At 34.4% G+C, this 21805-nt stretch overlaps 1 protein-coding gene across 1 annotated transcript in view; it reads right to left on the reverse strand.

Moving 5' to 3' along the window:
- Window positions 1-21805, reverse strand: part of Lrp1b (LDL receptor related protein 1B) — a 1492917-nt gene that overhangs the window by 259568 nt on the left and 1211544 nt on the right. Inside the window, exons 47-50 of the mRNA XM_077794359.1 lie at window positions 14585-14704; window positions 5018-5131; window positions 4626-4775; window positions 1002-1124 (exon numbers count right to left, since the gene is read on the reverse strand). Coding sequence (XP_077650485.1) covers window positions 1002-1124; window positions 4626-4775; window positions 5018-5131; window positions 14585-14704 — 507 coding nt within the window. The remainder of the gene's footprint in view (window positions 1-1001; window positions 1125-4625; window positions 4776-5017; window positions 5132-14584; window positions 14705-21805) is intronic.

Raw genomic sequence — 21805 nt, forward strand, 5'->3', positions numbered from 1 at the left:
ATTACATTGTTTAAAATGCAAACTATTGTCAAAATAACAATATTGGGTTTAGTCTGAAAGAATATTTAACAATTGCATTTTCACTGAAATGTTTAATCAGATGATATATAAAAAGTGAAAAATTTAGAAAACTAAAGCCTGGGAAACAAAATTAAAGAAGAAACAATCATATAATGGTTCCCTATTGAGGATTACAAATCCACAGAAACTATTTTTGAAGTTCTCTGTTAGATTTATTCAGAATCTGGCTCTAACGTAAAGATATATAAGATCTTCACCAAACGAAATGTATTTCCTCATTTCACAATGACATTTACTTTCAGAGGAGCTTGACATTTCATGGAAGATCCATTTTAAATCTTTTTTTCTACCCTGTCTACTCATCACAGTGTATATCATTTGTGTTAAAAGTGAATATATGCTTTTTCCTATTGAACATTTCCTTGGCCTGAAAAAAAACACAAAATCCATAAATTTTATAAAATATAATTTAAAAGGCTCTTTTATCTTGACAATGTGAAATAAAGTATACACACAGAGAAATTAGGAGGTAGAAGGTAAGGATAAATGTTTGAGTAAATAGAAACTTAAGGATATTATTTCAAGTTATCTGCAGAATTTCAAATAATAATAATTTCCAATGCCAGATAGGAGTATCATGCATAGTGTAGGTCAAATCCTTATTTTTTCATAGTACAAAGTACATATATTAATCCCACCTGAAGTCAATATATCAGGAAAAGAAGATGTACATATATTATTTAGATTGGCAGAGGAAGCAATTCAACAGAAAGTTTTTAAAAAATATTCCAACGGGAGAATTTTACTTATTATAATTTCCTCATTTTACTTTAATTTTTATCATTTTGGTTTTATTTAACAAAAGTGAAAATTGACATCAAAGTCTGTTAAAATATTTTGTGTTAAATCCCTATGCAAGAGAACATCAACATGTAAATCATAATACAATTCATCAAGTAAAGCAAGTCTTAAATCCTCACCACAGTGGAATTCATCAAGCCCATCCTCACAGTCTTTCTGACCATCGCATATCCAGGTATTCAAAATGCATCTTCCACTAGGACAGCCAAAATAATTTTCTTCACATTTGTGTTTGTTTTGAACTGTGACAAAATATAGAATTTAATGTTAATTTAAATTAATTTTAAATTTCTTCAATATATGTAGATAAAACATTAATACTTCTAGAACTGGAAAAGATAAATTTGAAGCAAATGGACAAAGAATACCTGTGATGTTTTCCTGGAGAATGCCAGGGTTCTGAAAACCAGAGGACTAAGAAACTATCACAGACCAGAGGAGACTGGGAGTACATACTAATAACATCCATTTCAGGACTGGGTCCTGAAACAAAGAGTTTAACCACAGAAAAACTGCTTAAATTAAGTAGTATAGAGATTAGATGATGGAGTTAAAAAGGAAAAAAGAGCCAAGTGCAGTGGTGCATCCCTGATATCCCAGAGACTTGGGAGGCTGAGGCAGGAGGACCATGAGTTCAAAGGCAGCCTCTGCAAAAGACAGCCTCTGCAAAAGATAGCCTATACAAAAGTGGGGTGCTAAGCAACTCAGTGGGACCCTGACTCTAAATAAAATACAAAATAGGGCTGGGGATGTAGAGTGCCCTGAGTTCAATCCCAAGTCGCCCTCTAAAAATAAACAAACAAACAAAAAAAAAACAGCTGATATGACTCTCGAGTAAATGAGTCTAAAACCAAAGAATCATATTTTCATGGAAAATATTCTTAATTTCCTATGAAGAATAAACATAAACAACAAAATTAAAACATTGGTAGATCTTAGATCTTTGCTGAATGAATATGGACTTAGTGTTTCTACTGCCTGCTATTTTGAATCTGCTTTGATAGAAATTAAGCAAATATTCCCTATTTTAAGAGTAAAACATGTTAAAGCAGAATCTCTTTTAAGATTATTATAGGGTTGGGAGTATAGCTAAAAGACAGTGCATGCTTAGCAAGTCTTCAAACTCAGTACCAAAAATAAATAAATAAACATGACATTTATGATACTATGAAAAATGTTACAAGAATAAAAATTCTGTACATAAAATTAATCTGTAAATTGTAATTTATAAAACTTACAAAGTTGTTTTTACTACTGCTTCCAAAAGAGCATATAAAATACTGGATTTTTCTCTGTACTTGATGTCATCTCTTCTCTCATATCTTCAGATTTCCATAGCCTGGCCCACACCCACAGCCCATCAGGAAGCCAACCTTAGAGTATACGTGCCAATCACACTATGATATCCCATAATGAATGTTTTAAGATAAAAAGTCTCCCTATGATATATTTTGAAAAGGAGAAAAATTCATTTTTTAGTAAATTTATCATGAAATCAAAAGATCTTGAGAGTTCTTAACAATAACTTAGGTTTTTTAGGAAGCTTCCTAGATATCATTCAAACTATTTTTTTTTTTCAGTACCAGGGATTGAACTCAGGGGCACTGGACCATTGAGACCCATCCCCAGCACTATTTTGTATTTTATTTAGAGACAGGGTCTCACTGAGTTCCTTAGAGCCTTTTTTTTGCTGAGGCTGACAGGCCTGTGCCACTGTGCCCGCCATCCAAACTGTCTTGACTGACCTATTTCTGGCTTCCTGCCTGTGCCCACCTGTCTCATAAAGCAGCATGAGTGTCCCTTTCTTTCTTACCCAATGTAAAAATCACAATTGTTTATAAGTGCTGAAAGCTTACTCTATTATTTGTTAATCCTAGAAAGAGATAAAGGATATGAAAAAGAAAATGAAATGTCAGTTTAACAAATTTCTATTATATGGTGCTTTAAGGATAATTTCAAAAATTAACTATTGTTAGGCTTGGTGGTTCACACCTGTAATCTTAGCAGCTCAGGAGACTGAGGCAGGAGGACTGGGAGTTTAAAGAGAGCCTCAGCAAAAGCCAGGTGCTAAGCAACTCAGTGAAGCCTTGTCTCTAAATAAAATGCAAAATATAGCTGGGGATATTGCTCAGTGGTTAAGTGCTCCTGAGTTCAATCTCCTATACCAAAAAAAAAAAAAAAGAAGAAGAAGAAAAGAAAAGAAAAGAAAGGAAAATTAATTACAGCCCTAGTAAAGAAAATGCATTATGCCAGGCACAGTGGTGCATGCCTGTAATTTTAGCAATTCAATAGGCTCAGACCAGAGACTCATAAGTTTGAGACCAGCTTCAGCAACTTAGCAAGACCCTATCTTGAAAATAAAAAATAAAATTTGAGAAGTAGCTCAGTAGTAGAGTGCCCCTAAATTCAATATTCAATCCCCAGTATCAAACAAAAAGGAAAATGTATTATTATGAAAAGCACATTAGATTAATAATCATGACACACAGGATCCATGATTCCAAAGTAATAAAATTCTATATTTAAAAAGTATTTGCATGATTAAAAACAAGATTTTTTTTTTAATGTGGAAGAATTGTCACGAGCTACAGTCAGTGCCACCAAAGATTTTTTTCCCACTTTCTCTAAAGATGCAATTAACAATTTTTAAACCAAAATGCCTGAAACAAAGGTATCAGAGAATAAGTCATAAACTATCATAAGTATCAGTTTTTCCTAGTAGTTTATATTTACCTGTTTACATAAATACAAACTGGCATGCAAAATTCTCATAAATATAATTTCTTAAAATATTTAAAAAAATTATATACCAACTAAATATGGAAAAGTGACTCTTGGCAGGGTAGGCAAAGGCTATCAGTAGTTTGAGTCCAAATTCAAAAGTGCCAGTTCTATGCAATGAACACCTTTCTCTTCTGAATCTTTTTAAAATCTCAGTACCCTCAAATAGATCACTCAAGTCATTTTCATAGAAGGCCTTCTTCTAAGAAGTCAGAAAATACTTTTCAGAACTAATATAGGTAAAGATGGTTCATAGGCAGATACAAAATATTACTGCCTGATCTTGATCCAAAAATGATAACTATTACCTGAACTATGATGCCAAAAATTATGTAAACTGTATCAACAGTCTCACACATGCTATATAACATTTTTGCTGATGCTTTATAGATTATACATCTTAAATATGTAATCTCCAGGGGCTAGGGTTGTGGCTCAGCCGTCGTGTGAGGCCCTGGGTTCGATCCTCAGCACCACGTAAAAATAAATTGATAAAAAATAGGTATTGTGTCCAACTACCCAAAAAAATTTTAAAAGAAATTTTTTTAAAAAATAGATGAAATCACCAATTTTAAAAGGAATAATGAGGAAGGAAACATCAAAAAGCGATGTAAGGAGAGATCTTAGGACAGATTTCTTGAATTTTATATTATAATTCATTTAAAGAGATCAAATAGCATACTTAGAATAGAATATGTTTTAGTCTATATTATTTAAATTTTATTCTCAATGATTAAATCTTTTCTTTAAACATTTGTGTTTTAGTTATAGGTAGACATAATACCATTATTTTATTTTTATGTGGTGCTGAGGTTTGAACCTGGTGTCCACGCATGGAAGGCAAGTGCTCTACCTCTGAGCCACAACCCCAGCCTCAATGATTAAATCATTAGAAGAAATTTATTCTATTCAATTAGGTATTCTTCAATCATCAAGGCAAAGATTTTACTTCCTAGAATTACCTGGACACTTTAATTCATCCGAATAGTCTCCACAGTCATTAGACCCATCGCATATCCAAGTTGGCAGAACACACAGTGAGGTAGAATTACATCTTATGAACCCTGTGGTTTTCACTCCAAGTTTATAGAAATGTGTGCAGTCTGTATTATCTAGAAAGATGTAAACAAAAAACCGAAACATCTCATTTGCAAAGATTATAAGCCTTCTATGTAGGTCAGAGAATGCAAGAAAAGTGAACTTCATTTGAGGAAATAAATATGCAATTATCTCACACAACAGGGGTTAATTATATATCAATTCTGGATGAGGCTCAGTAAAAAATTGGATAGTATTCAACTCAATGCCAAAGGTGTCCAGGCAAGAACAAACAAAAGGTAATGGAATATCTTACTGCAGTTCTTTTCATCTGAAGCATCTGCGCAATCTATGTTCTGGTTGCATCGTGCTGATCTTGGAATGCAAGTCCCATCTGCACAGCGGAACTCGACAGTGGCACAGGTTGAAACTAGAAAAACATGTAAATAAATAAATGGATAGATGAGACACAAAAATGACTCCTTGTTTTTATATTTGAAGTATTTTAATTAAGCCATATTATTTTATTTATTTTTGCTTTTTAAACTCCAGGCAATCAAATTTGACCTCCAGCTCTACAGCAATGCTGGGTTAGATGAATCTTATAGCTTCTCTTGTCACACAATTTTTACATCTTTTCCTGTCAATTATTCCCTTTGTTGTGGTGTTTATCAAACTGAATTGCAACCACTATTCATGTACCAGAAGCCCCAATAAATTTTTAAGTTCCATGAAGGAAAGTAATGTGCCTTGCTTACACAGTTGTACTTGTCTCTCACTGAGATGGCATAAAAACAATGAAGGTTGCTGAAAAGTATTCTCCTATAGTCAGCAGTACAAGGTTATGACACTAAGAAAAGGCTTAATTAGTGCTTCATGGAAAATACCAATCTAGTTTCTAAGAAGAAGTGGTGCATCCCCTTCTATGATAGAAGCAGAGACAGAGATAGAAGCAGAGACAGAGATGGAATCAGAGGCAGAGGCAGAGACAGAGACAGACAGATACCGAGGAGACCGCTGACGATCTATTCTATGTCATACTCTTGTATAAAACTATCATTAACATTTGATAGAGGCACTATGGTTGACTCATGCCAAGGTACACAAAAAATATAGCATTTCTTAATCCGATAGTTTTTAAAGAATAGCTTTCCAGCTCTTTGCTATGCTTAAGTGAAAATCAGTTTCAGTATGCTTCTCTCATTGTATACAACTTGTACATAATACCTTGTTCTCCATCATATACTCCTTTCTAGTTTGCTTACCCATTCATTACCATATAATACTTTCCAGCAATATGTTGTGAACAGGTGCATGGCATAGTATGTATGCTAGATTAACATAGTGGAAATTTTTACTCCAAATTCAAATTTCCATAGGTTGATTACATTAATGTACAACCTGAAGGGCTCTTTGATTATTCCATTTTTACAGTGTTGATAGTTTAAAGAGCCTATTTAATTATAAATAGAAATTATATCAATTGTAAATGGTTAAAATGTACCTTAAAATATGCAAATTTTACTCAAGGGTGTGTATGTCATTTGTATTTCATAAAGCACTGCTCTTATTATATTTAATTGTATCTTGAAATTGCATATTTATTTGTGTTTAAATGATGATTAGAATAAATGTTTTATTTACAATTTGCAATTATAATTGCTTCACTGTTTTCTTCATTATAAATAACATCTTAGCTTGTAAAACAGATAATGCCATTATGAGTAGAGATAAATGTGTTGTTCCAAAACAGGAACACAATTAGTTTTTTTTTTTTAATTTTATATCTTAAAAAGCAAAATCTAATTGATGATTCCTTTCTATTACATTTCATTTTTAGTATTTTTTTGCTAATGGAAATAGTAAATGTAATATATAACACAGAAGATAATCAAGTCAATCATTTACATTTTGTCTTTGACTTCAATATATATCAGCAGTTTTTTAATAACTATGTTCCAAATGATTTCATATAATCTCTTTGTTTAGAAGACAGAATGCATTTCTCTGTGAAACGTTTTAGATATTCGAATATTTCTAGGCAAGCCTATAAATATTTTCTATCTTATAACTTACTTGAAGTTAGAGTTTAGATGCTTTTAGAAAGTGCCAGGAGGGGACAATTTTACCACCATCAGACTGTCTTCTAAGTTTGCTCAGAGAATCCTATTCAGGGATTCTATCGGAATGAGAAAAGGGTGGCTAAGAAGGTAAAGAGGCAAATCATGTCTTCATGAATGTGGGGGATGGCATTTCAAAGAGTTGACAACTGGAAGCACAGTAGAGATACATCCTTGTAACCCTACCTACTCCAGAGACTAAGGCAGGAGGATCACAAGTTGAGGCCAACTTGGACAACTTACTGAGATCTTGTTTCAGCAAGAAAAGAAAAAGCTGGGGTGGAGCAAGAGAGCTTCAGATGTAGTTCACTGGTAGAGTACTTGCCTTACAGGCATGAAGCTGTGAGTCAATCCCCAGTACAATCTAGAAGAAGGAGGAGGAGGAGGAGGAGAAGGAGGAGGAGGAGGAGGAGAATGAATGAAGGAAGGAAGGAAGGAAGGAAGGAAGGAAGGAAGGAAGGGAGGGAGGGAGGGAGGGAGGAGGAGGAGGGGGAAAGGAGGAAGGAAGGAAGAAAGAAAGGAAGGAAGGAAGGAAGGAAGTAAGGAAGGAAGGAAGGAAGGAAGGAAGAAAGGAAGAAAGGAAGGAGAGGAGGAGGAGGAGGGGGAAGGAAGGAAGAGGAGGAGGAGGAGGGGGAAGGAAGGAAAAGAAAATAGAAGTTTGAAGGATCCTACACATATGGGGCTTTAAAAATAGTTGTCAGAAGCTCTGAAGTAGAATAAAAAGTAAAGAAGACATCATAAGAAGAGTAAAAAAGGGGAGCAAACTGAATAAAGTCTTAGATTAAATTCTGAGAAGAAGAAATAAATGAGAAAAACTCAGACTAAATGAAAAGAAACTATGACTGTCAAGTTGTGTAGAATGGTTAAGAGAGGATATTTAAAGGAGACATGGGGTACAATGAGACAGACATTATTACCCTGTATACATGTATGATTATGATTACACTACTGGAGTAACTCTGCACCAATTACAGCCAGAGGAATGAGAAGTTGTGCTTAATTTGTGTGCAATGTATCAAAATGCATTCTACTGTAAATTAATTAATTAATTTTTAAAAAGAGAAACATTGGGAAGAGATGGGGTCAGAAGAGTGGAATGGAAAGAAGAAAATCTGTAGGATGGATATTTTTTTATCTCCCCTTTTCCTAACTAAAAACAGGACTGATAAAATGTGGTGAGGGGAGTTCAGCTGTCTTATTGTAGAGGGCAAATTTTGCAAACAGGAACTGATTGTCCCTTTAGGCTTAGTCATGTCTCCAGAGATTCCATGTCTTGGTATAGAGCTTAAGAACTTCTAGAGGGTTAATTGGGGTGAGCAGTGTCAATGGGATTGGACTATTAAGCCCCTATAGTGGAAGCAAGATGGAAGTGGGGACTAATATCTACTGTATTCATAGGCAAGGAAGGAGAATCCTTTGACAGGAGAAATCCATGGAAACAACAGGGACTTCATTAAATAATTAAACTAAAGCCTCTTCCTTTCTGTTGCCTCATTTTCCTTACTTTGTTTTGGTCAGCAAAAGTATTCAAACTTGTATCATCCTTAGGGTGATGTTGAGAAAGTATAATACTGGAATCTCTAATTTGTCAAGTGAATATGAAAGTTTTCTGACAATCTTCCCTCAGGCTTTTTCAGTTTTGTGAAAAAGAGAAAAAAGAAAATAATTTGGTCTAAATAAAGATAAGCCAAGTGAGAAATACTAGACTTTTTTCCTCCAGATAGTCCAAAAGAAAAGTTAGCTTACAAAAATATGAGGGAAAACATAGTGCAACCACATCAGGAATAGCAATGAGATAGTACAAAGAAAAAGATCTGACTGGGATTGTGGATCAAAAGTAGCAGGAAGCAAAAAAGTAAAACCACTCTCTTCCTCATATACTTTCTTAATTTTCCTATTTCTTCCACTTACTTTTTACCATGTCAGATAAAATATTTAATGAGATGTGAAAGATGTAAAATCAATTGGTCTTTCTGTGGTTCTTTGGATGCTCCTTATAAATAACATAAATCAATTCTCTCTTCTAACTCCCCTAACCAAGCCTGTGGCAAAGGGAAGCTAACAAGAAAATAAATAAATAAATAGTCTGTCTATCTCTATTTTGTTTACTTTCAAAGTATATCTTTTATTTATTTATTTAATTTGATGCTTAGGTTCCAAGGGTAATGCAAACACAAAAGGAATGCCGAATTATTCTCTAGCCATATTTATCCTTTCGCTTTAGCTGTTGGTTGAGGAACCTTTCAGAAATTTACTATGAACTTAGGAAAACCTAAGATTACCAATTTCCTTTCCTTCAGTTATCCTCAGAACTCCCAGCTCTCAGTCTCCCTAAAAGCATTCTGGTGGCCCAAGGAAATTCATATACTTCCCAAAGGAAGCAATTTATACAGGGAAGAAGGTGAATCATGCATTCTCCCCAGATCTATTCACTCAACCTGTCACACTATGAGAAATACAAAATGACAACATTTTGAACAACTCTTCACATTCAGTCATGAAGGAAATACCTTTAAAGAAACAATAAATAAAGAATTGATGAGGATTTACTATTTCTTTTTCCTCCAAAAGAGAAGAAACCAAAAAATTATTCCTCATAACTTACATTTCCATTCTGTAAATAGATCCTGCCCCTGAGGAATTAAAACACAGTAATGTGTGCTATTGATGTATAAATTAAACAAGTGCTCAATGGCACATCAAATAATTTATAGATAGCTCTATCTTAGCCTTTCATTACAGCCTATCAAAATCTCCATGCATTTATTCACTACTGACCTTACTATATTTTTTAATTCATTTTGTTTAGATTCAAAACTAGCAAGTGATTAGTACATGTTCATATATGTACAATAAAGCTCTGCATTCTGGTGATATGTTAACCAGAGAGGGAGTAAGTACAAGAGAATATTTGGAATGAGAATGCTTTTATGCACTTCCTGAGCCCATGTACATGCCTTTTCCATCATTATCCTTCATGTGATGAAAAGCAGGTGGTTGGGCAGTACAAACTGAATCACTGATGGCTTATGGGGAATGAAAACTGAAGATTTACCTCTGTGGTTTGAAAAGCACCCTACCAATGTGTTCACTATGTGAACAACTTTTAAATGAGCAAAATATCAAACCTAGAAGATGCAACAGATGAGTAGACTTTCATTTACAAAGCTACCTATTTGTTTATCTGTAGGTGCTACTCCAATTAATTAAATGCACTAATTGCTAACAAGTAATGAAAAATGTGCTAGGTGTCTATGAACAATTTTACAGTGAATTATCTGTATTTTAAAAGGAGAACTTCAAGGCTTATATTTTGTTTATTTTAATATATCCAACTGCTACAATTTTTATACTGTTTTCACAAAAGAAACGATGGTGACAGATCCTTGATTCATGAATCCATTGTTCTGGGACCACAAACATTGCTTCTATGGTTATTACATAGAAGCAAAGAGTTTAAACTAAAAGGTAGAAATGACATTTTGAGGTTTTTGTTGCTGTTCTGTAGCAGGTATTGATATCATTAAGTAGAATAAAATGGATCTTATAATACTTAGGACTTCAACAATCTACATAAGAATTCAATAAACCCCTACCATGTCCTAGACACTATATTTCATAAACACAAACATACTAATTTATTTATCACTTTTGAAAACAAATTTTCATTTCCTAGGAAGAAAATGAAATGTGGGATAAAATTGACCAAATTATAGTATATCCATGTATGACTATGTCACAACAAATTCCACTTTTATGTATAACTACAATGCACCAATAAAAAATAAATCAATAATTGTAGATCAAAGAGTAGAATAAAAATATCAGGAAGAGGGAGATGAAAAAGCAAGGGGCATCATACTGGGGATTGAAATGGAGAAAAGTGTGTTATATGCTTATGAATATGTCAAAATGAGCCCTCAAAATATGTAAAACTATAATATGCTAATAAAAATATTAAAACAGAAAAAAAGAAGCCTATAGTAATTATTAGCCTTGATGATTCCTTGTGAAAACATTTGCTTTTAAAATCTACTTTCTATATTTATGTTCTGTTCTTTTTCACATTTAGCTTGATATTTTTAGCATTAACTGGTTCAATGCTGTTATGCTTTAGATGTGAGGAGTTCTCCAAAAACTCACGGGTGAGACAATATAAGAAGGTTCAAAGGAGAAATGTTTGGGTTGTGAGAGTCTTAACATAATAAGTGAATTAATCCATTGATAGGGATTAACTGAGTAGTAACTGAAAGTGGGTAGGATGGGGCTGGAGGAGATGGGTACTAGGGCTGGGGCTTTGGAGTATATATTTTGTATCTAGAGAGTGGAGTCTCTCTCTGTGCTTCCTGATCAAGTGAATTGCTTCCCTCTACCCCACTCTTATTCTGAACCCTGAGAAATGGAGCCTGCAGTCTGTGGACTGAGATTTCTGAACCCATGAGCCTCCAAATAAACTTTTTCCCCCTAAAATTGTTTTGTTTAGATCTTTTAGTCATAGGAGTGGAAAAACTGACTAAAACAAATGCCTTTAATACATCTTTCTTTGCTGCTTGCAAATAAAGGATAGACCTCTGAAATTGTAAGCCACCAATTAAACTATTCCTCCTCTATAATTGCTCTGGTTTGGTCTTTTAGTCACAAAAATGAAAAAGCACTAAAGTCAAGTGTTGGCTAAGAGTCAGACAGTGTAATATGAGAAGCATTCACCTCCCAACCTTTCAGACAGCTCTAAGATGACTTGCAAACATTCTTCGCTCTTCTTCAACACTGCATAGCCTTCTTTTCACAACCATACTTCATACTTTCCATCACTCTTCTACAATCATAGCCATTCACTTTCTCTATTCCCTGAACATCCATTTTCTGCCTTAACTCAATGTGATCTGGTATTCCCCCACCACTTCATTAAACTGACTTTCATGAAGGTAGTTGAGAGATTGTCACTATTTACTAACCATGGTGAATGCTTGTAGTCCATGTCTACACTCTTACCCTCTTTGAGCACTTTAAATATAGAATGATCTTCATTTCTTGAGAAATTACTTTCTTACAAGTACCCTTCAATTACTGCTGTGCTTTATTTCTTTTTATGAGCATCTTCTATTTTTTTTTTATTTTAGCAAGTAATTCTGATGCACTCTGCTAATGCAACCGTCACTCTGTACACACTCCAGGTTTTTTATTCTTTCCTTAATGAATCCAAAATCAGTACTTCTAGTCTAAATCTACTATATGAGCTCCAGAAGCCTATCCATCCAAGTGACTTTGGAACAGCTCCCTTTGACTGTCTACAAGTCTACAAGTGCTCCCATCCAAGAATGCACATACTCTTCGTTATCTTATCCCCATTCCCAACACAAAAGAAAGGTCCAGAAAAATAATTAAACAAAAACACGTAATAATTTTATAACAGGTCAAAAATACCCTCCCCTGCTTCAAATTTTTGCATTCTTCTCCACCCCATGATTTTTCTATTTATTACTCAGGAAGTTCTTACATGCCATCTTTTAGAGTGTTATCATATCTGTCTTCACCCTCCTTAATCTTTGCTTTGGCTTTTGTTGTAGCATCCCCACCCCCTTTTCTAAATCTGATGTCAGTATTATAATTTTTATTTGTACAATAATACTTTTCCTTCCTTTTTAAAATTCTAATGTAAATTTGATCATATTGGCCATGCTTTGGCTTAAGACTTCTGTTGAGGTCAAGATAAAGCCTGTTCCTTAAAACGGGACATAATGCACTTCATGTTTTGTCCCCTTCCTTTAATAACTATAGTCTTTTTTCTTTTTTTTTACCACTCTCCCATTTGAAATCCAAATAAATCAAAGTATTTGTAACTTTCAATATTAATGTCTCTACTTTGATCTGTTTTGATCGCTCCACCTTATTTAAACCTCAAGACTGAGATAAATTTAATGTTGTCTGTGAAATTTTGGAGGATACTTAAAAGTTAAAAAAAAGGTGTGTTCTTATGTGTGCAATCATAGCATTTTATTTATTTATTTATATTTTTTTTAAAGAGAGAGTGAGAGAGAGGGGGACAGAGAGAGAGAGAGAATTTTAACATTTATTTATGTTTTCTTAGTTCTCGGCAGACACAACATCTTCATTTGTATGTGGTGCTGAGGATCAAACCCGGGCCGCACACACGCCAGGCGAGCGTGCTACCGCTTGAGCCACATCCCCAGCCCAATCATAGCATTTTATATTCATCTACATCTGTTTACATGGCAACCTGTCACTTAGGGTTTGAACTTCTTAAAGGCAAGAGGTCCACATCTCATTAATTCAGTGTCTTCACACTTAATGCACTTCACTAACAAAAGTGTGTTCAATAGTGGACTTCTTAAAGAAAATTGCTGTGGAAATATTGATTGGGTCCAGATTTTAGAAAGCCTTAAATGTCAGACAAAAAAACAATCTCATTTATTATGTAAACATTGATACTTGATTAGTGGTTCTTAATCAGGTCAATGATTCAAAAAAGAAAAAGCAAAGAACAAATGTCTATATGACATTTACTATATGTTAAGTACAATTCTGTGTATTTTATTATTTAATTTAATATTAATATTCTTCTTAAATCATTTTTTAGATTACTGTTTGGGAAATTGAGGCATAGATTGGTTAAGTGTTTTATATAAAATAAGACAAAAAAATGTTGATACTGGATTTTAATCAAGGTAATCTGGTTTAAATGTTCAGTAGTCACTGTGGGGAATGTTAAATAGTATTAGCATGATTAATAGCATTAGGAGGAATTTGAAAAAGTATAGGCAGGGAAAAACATTAAAAGGACATTTAACCCAGGCTTAAAATGGATGAACAGGAAAGATATTTCAAAGAATTGGGAGAATGATTAGCCAAAGAGGAGATAAATATGTGGGAAGGAGGCATCACAGAGATAGCATTAAGGTTTCCAGTCAAATCATTAAGAAAATGAGATCATGGGTAAAGCCAGATTGAGAAAAGGGGAGCACTTTGGATCTATAAATTCAGTATTACATATTTTGTTAGAAAAGTCCCAAGAACAGGCAGATTGAACTGTAGTAGTGAGAAAAAGACAAAAATTTAAAAGTCAATGAAGCAGTTGAAATGAAAAAATATAGTCATTACATTTAAATTCATTTTTAACTGATTTGTTAAAATTGTAGATGTCAGTGGGGTACCATGTGATGTTTTGATGTATTTACACATTTCATAAAGTATAATCTAGTCAAACATATTTACCACCTTAGGCATTTATCTCTTTGTGTGTGTGTGTGTGTGTGTGTGTGTATGTATGTGTGTGTGCGCATCTTGAAAACTCAAAAATCCTCTGTTGGCTTTTTGAAACCCACACAGCATTATTATCTATAGTCATTCAACTGCACAATAGTGCACCAGAACTCCTTGATCATAACTAAATGCATATTAGTATCCATAGAACAACCCTTCCCTTCCCCTTCCCTCTTCTTCTCTCCCAAGCCTTTAGTAACAAATATTCTACTCTCAACTTCCCTGAACTCAACTATTTTACATTCCACTGATGAGTGAGATCATGAAGAACTCATCCCTCTATGCCTGGCTTATTTCACATAACATAATAATCTCCAGTTCCATTATAATATCATTTACCAAAATGTAGTCTATAGGTGTTATTAGGTGTTAAAACCTTGTTGCCCACTACTACAAATTTTGGAAAAGCTTAAGGCACACTTACTATAAAAATATTACTGGGTGATGCAAAAATAAAAAAGAAAGAAAGAAAGAAAATTTACCTTTACAGTCTAATTCATCAGAGTTGTCTCCACAATCATTTTCACCATCACATAACTTGCCATGAAGGATGCAACGACGATTGTAGCAAGGCTTAAAACCTCTTCGACAGCTTCTGTTTTCTTATAAATAAAAGTAGAAAGTCATACTTAGAGGTCACATAGAAACACTTTTACAAGATGAAAATCACAGAGATTTCATTCATAATGACTGGATTTGGCTGTATAAAACAAGTACTGTGCATGTAGTATTAAAGGACTGGATATAATAGTCACCAAACCAAGGAGTAGTTCATTCAGTTAAGACCTTTTTTACTCAGTGTTTCAGACTTGGAGATATCCTAAAAATTACACCCAAAATATTGTCCTCTCACTCACACTGTTGTCAACTATCATAGGAGTAAACACATATCGCACATTAAATTCAGAAGAAATAAATATCTACCTTAAAAATAACAAAAACATCCCAGTGTTCATCATCCAACTCTTTTGTTCTGCAAAGGCTTTGTATAAAAAAAATAGAAAAGCAGAAAATCATGTATTCCTGAATTATCTGGCCAAAGAGTCACCTAAATATCAATAAATTTCTTTTATGATTATGCTCAAACTGTCTGTTCAATTTCCTAAGAAGATGAATTATCTTCTGAATTCTATTTACCTTAATGAAGGTCGTCTGACATTCTCTTATTTGGGGCAAAAGTTACTACTACTAATAACAGCTGTCATCTGCTCTCTTGCTGGCCTTTCCTGTTAACTTCGCCACCACATTAGGTGGCTGGAGGCAGGAGCTAGGAGGAGCCATCTCTGAGCTGGGCAAATAAGAGGGGACCCAACATGGCGGCAGGTGAGGAGGCAGCACTTTCAATGTGTCCGCAGTAACAGGATCAGAGACCCATTAATACACCTACATGTGACCTGCTGAGAAACTTCCAGCAAAATTCCTCTGAAAGGAGACCTGCCGGGAATTATGACTTCTTCCCTTCCCTTCTAATACCTTTCCTCCCAAGCATCAAATAAATTTATAGGAGTAAACAGTAACTCAGCAGTCAAACAGAACAAGAAGCAACATGAGCAGCATGAAAAAGCAAGGAAGAAAAGGAGTACAAACAATGCAGGACAGCCTAAATATTCAGGAGGATATAGAGTCATCAGAAAAATGGTCATATAAAGAACTCAAGGAATACCTTAGACAGATGGAATGGAACCTTAAAGAGGATACGAGACAGCAAATTCAAGCAGCGAAAGAACACATTGAGAATGAATTACATAAACAGATAAAAGAAGAAGTTAAGCATCTTTATCAGGAGATAGAGATTATAAAAAAGAATCAAACAATAATCTTAGAAATGAAGGAAATTATAAACCAAATTAAAAACTCAAATGAGAGTATCACTAATAGAGTGGAGCAAGTAGAAGCCAGAACATTAGATAATGAAGACAAAATATATCATCTTGAAAAGAGTCTAGCCAACTCAGGTAGGCTGGTTAAAAATCATGAGAGAAACATCCAAGAGATATGTGATAACATGAAAAAACCAAATTTAAGAGTCATCGGGATAGAGGAAGGAATAGAGATTCAATCCAAGGGAATGAGTAACCTGCTAAATGAAATAATTAAAGAAAACTTTCCAGAAATAAAAAAGGAAACAGATATACAAATTGTAGATGCATTCAGGACACCAAGCATACAAAATCACAGTAGACCAACGCCAAGACACATTGTTATGAAAATATCCAATATACAGAACAAAGAGAAAATATTAAAAGCTACAAGAGAAAGGAGGCAAATTACATTCAGGGGTAAACCAATAATGTTCACAACGGATTTTTCATCACAGACGTTGAAAGCGAGAAGATCCTGGAACAAGGTATTTCAAACACTGAAAGACAATGGATGCCAACCAAGAATTCTGTATCCAGCAAAATTAAGCTTCAGGTACGACAACGAAATAAAAATCTTTAATGATAAAAAAAAGCTAAAAGAATTTGTAGCCAGAAAACCAGCATTGCAAAGCATCTTGAGCAAAACACTACACGAGGAAGAAATGAAAAACAATAACCAAAGCCAACAGTGGGAAGTACCTCAGTAAAGACAGATGGCGGGGAGAAAGCTAATCATGGAGAAACAAACTAAATTAAAAAAAAAAAGAGATAAATAATCAAGCATGGCTGGAAGTACAAACCATATATCAATAGTAACTCTAAACGTTAATGGTTTAAACGCTCCAATAAAGCGACATAGGCTGGTAACATGGATTAAAAAAACAAATCCAACAATATGCTGCCTCCAGGAGACACACCTGACTGGAAAAGACATACACAGGCTGAAGGTGAAAGGTTGGGAAAAAATATATCATGCACACGGTCCTCGCAAGCAAGCAGGGGTGGCCATCCTCATATCCAATAAAATCGACTTCAAGACTAAGTTAATCCAAAGGGATAAGGAAGGACATTATATACTGTTAAAAGGAACCATTCACCAACAAGATATAACAATTATCAATATTTATGCACCAAATAATGGTGCTACGACGTTCATGAAACAAATTCTCCTCAAGTTCAAGAATCAAATAGACCACAACACAATAATTATGGGTGACTTCAACACACCTCTCTCACCATTGGACAGATCCTCCAAACAAAAGTTGAATAAAGAAACTATAGAACTCAATATCACAATCAATAACCTAGACTTAACTGACATATATAGAATATATCAACCATCATCAAGTGGATATACTTTTTTCTCAGCAGCACATGGATCCTTCTCAAAAATAGAGCATATATTATGCCATAGGGCAACCCTCAGTAAATATAAAGGGGTGGAGATAATACCATGCATTTTATCTGATCATAATGGAATGAAACTGGAAATCAATGATAAAAGAAGGAAGGGAAAATCCTATATCACATGGAAAATGAACAATATGTTACTGAATGATCAAGGGGTTACAGAAGACATAAAGGAGGAAATCAAAAAATTCTTAGAGATAAATGAAAATACAGACACAACATATCGGAATCTATGGGACACAATGAAAGCAGTTTTAAGAGGGAAATTCATCGCCTGGAGGTCATTCCTCAAAAAAAGGAAAAATCAACAAATAAATGAGCTCACATTTCATCTCAAAGCCCTAGAAAAAGAAGAGCAAAACAACAGGAAATGCAGCAGAAGGCAAGAAATAATTAAATTCAGAGCAGAAATCAACGAAATTGAAACAAAAGAAACTATTTAAAAAATTAACAAAACTAAAAGTTGGTTCTTCAAAAAAATAAATAAGATTGACAGACCCTTAGCCATGCTAAGGAAGAGAAGAAGAGAAAGAACTCAAATTACTAACATACGGGATGAAAAAGGCAATATCACAACAGATGCTACAGAAATACAGAAGACAATTAGAAATTATTTTGAAAACCTATATTCCAATAAAATAGAAGATAGTGAAGATATTGATAAATTTCTTAAGACATATGATTTGCCCAGACTGAGTGAGGAGGATACACACAACTTGAACAGACCAATATCAATGGATGAAATAGAAGAAGCAATCAAAAGACTACCAACCAAGAAAAGCCCAGGACCGGATGGGTATACAGCAGAGTTTTACAAAACCTTTAAAGAAGAATTAATACCAATACTTTTCAAGTTATTTCAGGAAATAGAAAAAGAGGGAGCTCTTCCAAATTCATTCTATGAGGCCAACATCACCCTGATTCCAAAACCAGACAAAGACACATCAAAGAAGGAAAACTACAGACCAATATCTCTAATGAACCTTGACGCAAAAATCCTCAATAAAATTCTGGCGAATCGGATTCAAATACATATCAAAAAAATTATACACCATGATCAAGTAGGATTCATCCCTGGGATGCAAGGATGGCTCCATATACGGAAATCAATAAATGTTATTCACCACATCAATAGACTTAAAGATAAGAACCATATGATCATCTCAATAGATGCAGAAAAAGCATTCAACAAAGTACAGCATCCCTTTATGTTCAAAACATTAGAAAAACTAGGGATAACAGGAACTTACCTTGACATTGTAAAAACTATCTATGCTAAGCCTCAGGCTAGCATCATTCTGAATGGAGAAAAATTGAAGGCATTCCCTCTAAAATCTGGAACAAGACAGGGATGCCCTCTATCACCACTTCTATTCAATATAGTTCTCGAAACACTGGCCAGAGCAATTAGACAAACTAAAGAAATTAAAGGCATAAAAATTGGAAAAGAAGAACTTAAATTATCACTATTTGCGAATGACATGATTCTATACCTAGAAGACCCAAAAGGGTCTACAAAAAAACTACTAGAACTAATAAATGAATTCAGCAAAGTGGCAGGATATAAAATCAACATGCATAAATCAAAGGCATTTCTGTATATCAGCGACAAAACTTCTGAAACGGAAATAAGTAAAAACAATCCATTCACAATATCCTCAAAAAAAAAAAATACTTAGGAATCAACCTAACAAAAGAGGTGAAAGATTTATACAATGAAAACTACAGAACCCTAAAGAGAGAAGTAGAAGAAGATCTTAGAAGATGGAAAAATATACCCTGTTCATGGATAGGCAGAACTAACATCATCAAAATGGCAATATTACCAAAAGTTCTCTATAGGTTTAATGCAATGCCAATCAAAATCCCAAGGGCATTTCTTGTAGAAATAGATAAAGCAATCATGAAATTCATATGGAAAAATAAAAGACCCAGAATACCAAAAGCAATTCTAAGCAGGAAGTGTGCATCAGGCGGTATTGCAATACCAGATTTCAAACTATACTACAGAGCAATAGTAACAAAAACAGCATGGTACTGGTACCAAAACAGGTGGGTGGACCAATGGTACAGAATAGAGGACACAGAGACTAATCCACAAAGCTACAACTATCTTATATTTGATAAAGGGGCTAAAAGCATGCAATGGAGGAAGGATAGCATCTTCAACAAATGGTGTTGGGAAAACTGGAAATCCATATGAAACAAAATGAAACTGAATCCCCTCCTTTCACCATGCACAAAAATTAACTCAAAATGGATAAAGAACCTTGATATCAAATCAGAGACTCTGAGTCTAACAGAAGAAAAAGTTGGCTCCGATCTACATATTGTGGGGTCGGGCTCCAAATTCCTTAATAGGACACCCATAGCACAAGAGTTAATAGCAAGAATCAACAAATGGGACTTACTTAAACTAAAAAGTTTTCTCACAGCAAGAGAAACAATAAGAGAGGTAAATAGGGAGCCTACATCATGGGAACAAATCTTTACTCCTCACACTTCAGATAGAGCCCTAATATCCAGAGTATACAAAGATCTCAAAAAATTAGACAATAAGATAACAAATAACCCAATCAACAAATGGGCCAAGGACCTGAACAGACACTTCTCAGAGGAGGACATACAATCAATCAACAAATACATGAAAAAATGCTCACCATCTCTAGCAGTCAGAGAAATGCAAATCAAAAACCACCCTAAGATACCATCTCACTCCAGTAAGATTGGCCGCCATTATGAAGTCAAACAACAACAAGTGCTGGAGAGGATGTGGGGAAAAGGGTACTCTTGTATATTGCTGGTGGGACAGCAAATTGGTTCGGCCAATTTGGAAAGCAGTATGGAAATTCCTGGGAAAGCTGGGAATGGAACCACCATTTGACCCAGCTATTGCCCTTCTCGGACTATTCCCTGAAGACCTTAAAAGAGCATATACAGGGATACTGCCACATCGATGTTCACAGCAGCACAATTCACAATAGCTAGACTGTGGAACCAACCCAGATGCCCTTCAATGGATGAATGGATTAAAAAATGTGGTATCTATACACCATGGAGTATTACGTAGCACTAAAAAATGACAAAATCATGGAATTCGCAGGGAAATGGATGGCACTAGAGCAGATTATGCTTAGTGAAGCTAGCCAATCCCTAAAAAACAAATGCCAAATGTCTTCTTTGATATAATGATAGCAACTAAGAATAGAGCAGGGAGGAAGAGCAGGAAGAAAAGATTAACATTAAACAGAGACATGAGGTGGGAGGGAAAGGGAGAGAAAAGGGGAATTTCATGGAAATGGAGGGAGACCCTCATTGTTATACAAAATTACATATAAGAGGTTGTGAGGGGAATGGGAAAATAAACAAGGAGAGAAATGAATTACAGTAGATGGGGTAGAGAGAAGATGGGAAGGGGGGGAGGCAGGATAGTAGAGGATAGGAAAGGTAGCAGAATACAACAGTTACTAGTATGGCATTATGTAAAAATGTGGATGTGTAATCGATGTGATTCTGCAATCTGTATTTGGGGGTAAAAATGGGAGTTCATAACCCTCTTGAAGCTAATGTATGAAATATGATATGTCAAGAACTTTGTAAGGTTTTGAACAACCAATAAAAAAAGAAAAAAGAAAAAAAATAATAGCTGTCATCTTCTGAATACTAAATTTTTGCTAAAATCTGTGTTGAGTATAAGTAAATATACACTTGCTTATTTAATGGTCTCTATCACTGTTAGAACTACTTGGTTGCTCTAAAAAACCAAAAGACAGATAAGTGAGCTCTGTTGACCATTCTAGTCACAGAACCAAACATTTGGGAAATAGATTTAACTTCAGGTAGGATTTTAAAGCCCATTCCAGGGCTTTAAAATTTAAATTTAATTTAACTTTAAATTAAAACCTGTCAATACAACTCAAGGAACTAAAAAAGTAGTAATAAACCAAACTTTCAAATGGAAGAAGGAAAGAAAGAACAAAAATGAGAGTATAGATAAAGGAAATGGAAACTAAAGAAAAAAGAATACAATATACAACCCCATACCAGGCATTGACTCACATGCCAACTCTAGCCCTGACAGAATTTTTGTGTGGCTCATGAGCTAATAATGGTTTCTACCACCATATCAGCCCTATAAGAAATATTTAAGGGAATCCTACACTAGAAGATAAAGAATAATAACTACCATCATCAAAACATGAGAAAGTACAAAACTCAATAATAGAACAGATATACAAAAGATAAAAAGAGGCCCAAACCCCACCAACACAAAAAATCACCAAACCATGAAGAAGAGGAAGAAAGGAACAAAGCCCACATAAAACAATTGGTAATAAATTGAACAGGAAAACAAAAATATTTTGTTATTTATCAATAGTAACATTGAATAAAAGATATGGTATTCCACAGTTAAAAGATACAGACTTGTTG

Source organism: Urocitellus parryii, chromosome 1 (genome assembly GCF_045843805.1).
Source record: "Urocitellus parryii isolate mUroPar1 chromosome 1, mUroPar1.hap1, whole genome shotgun sequence".
NCBI classification, from domain to species: Eukaryota; Metazoa; Chordata; class Mammalia; order Rodentia; family Sciuridae; genus Urocitellus; species Urocitellus parryii.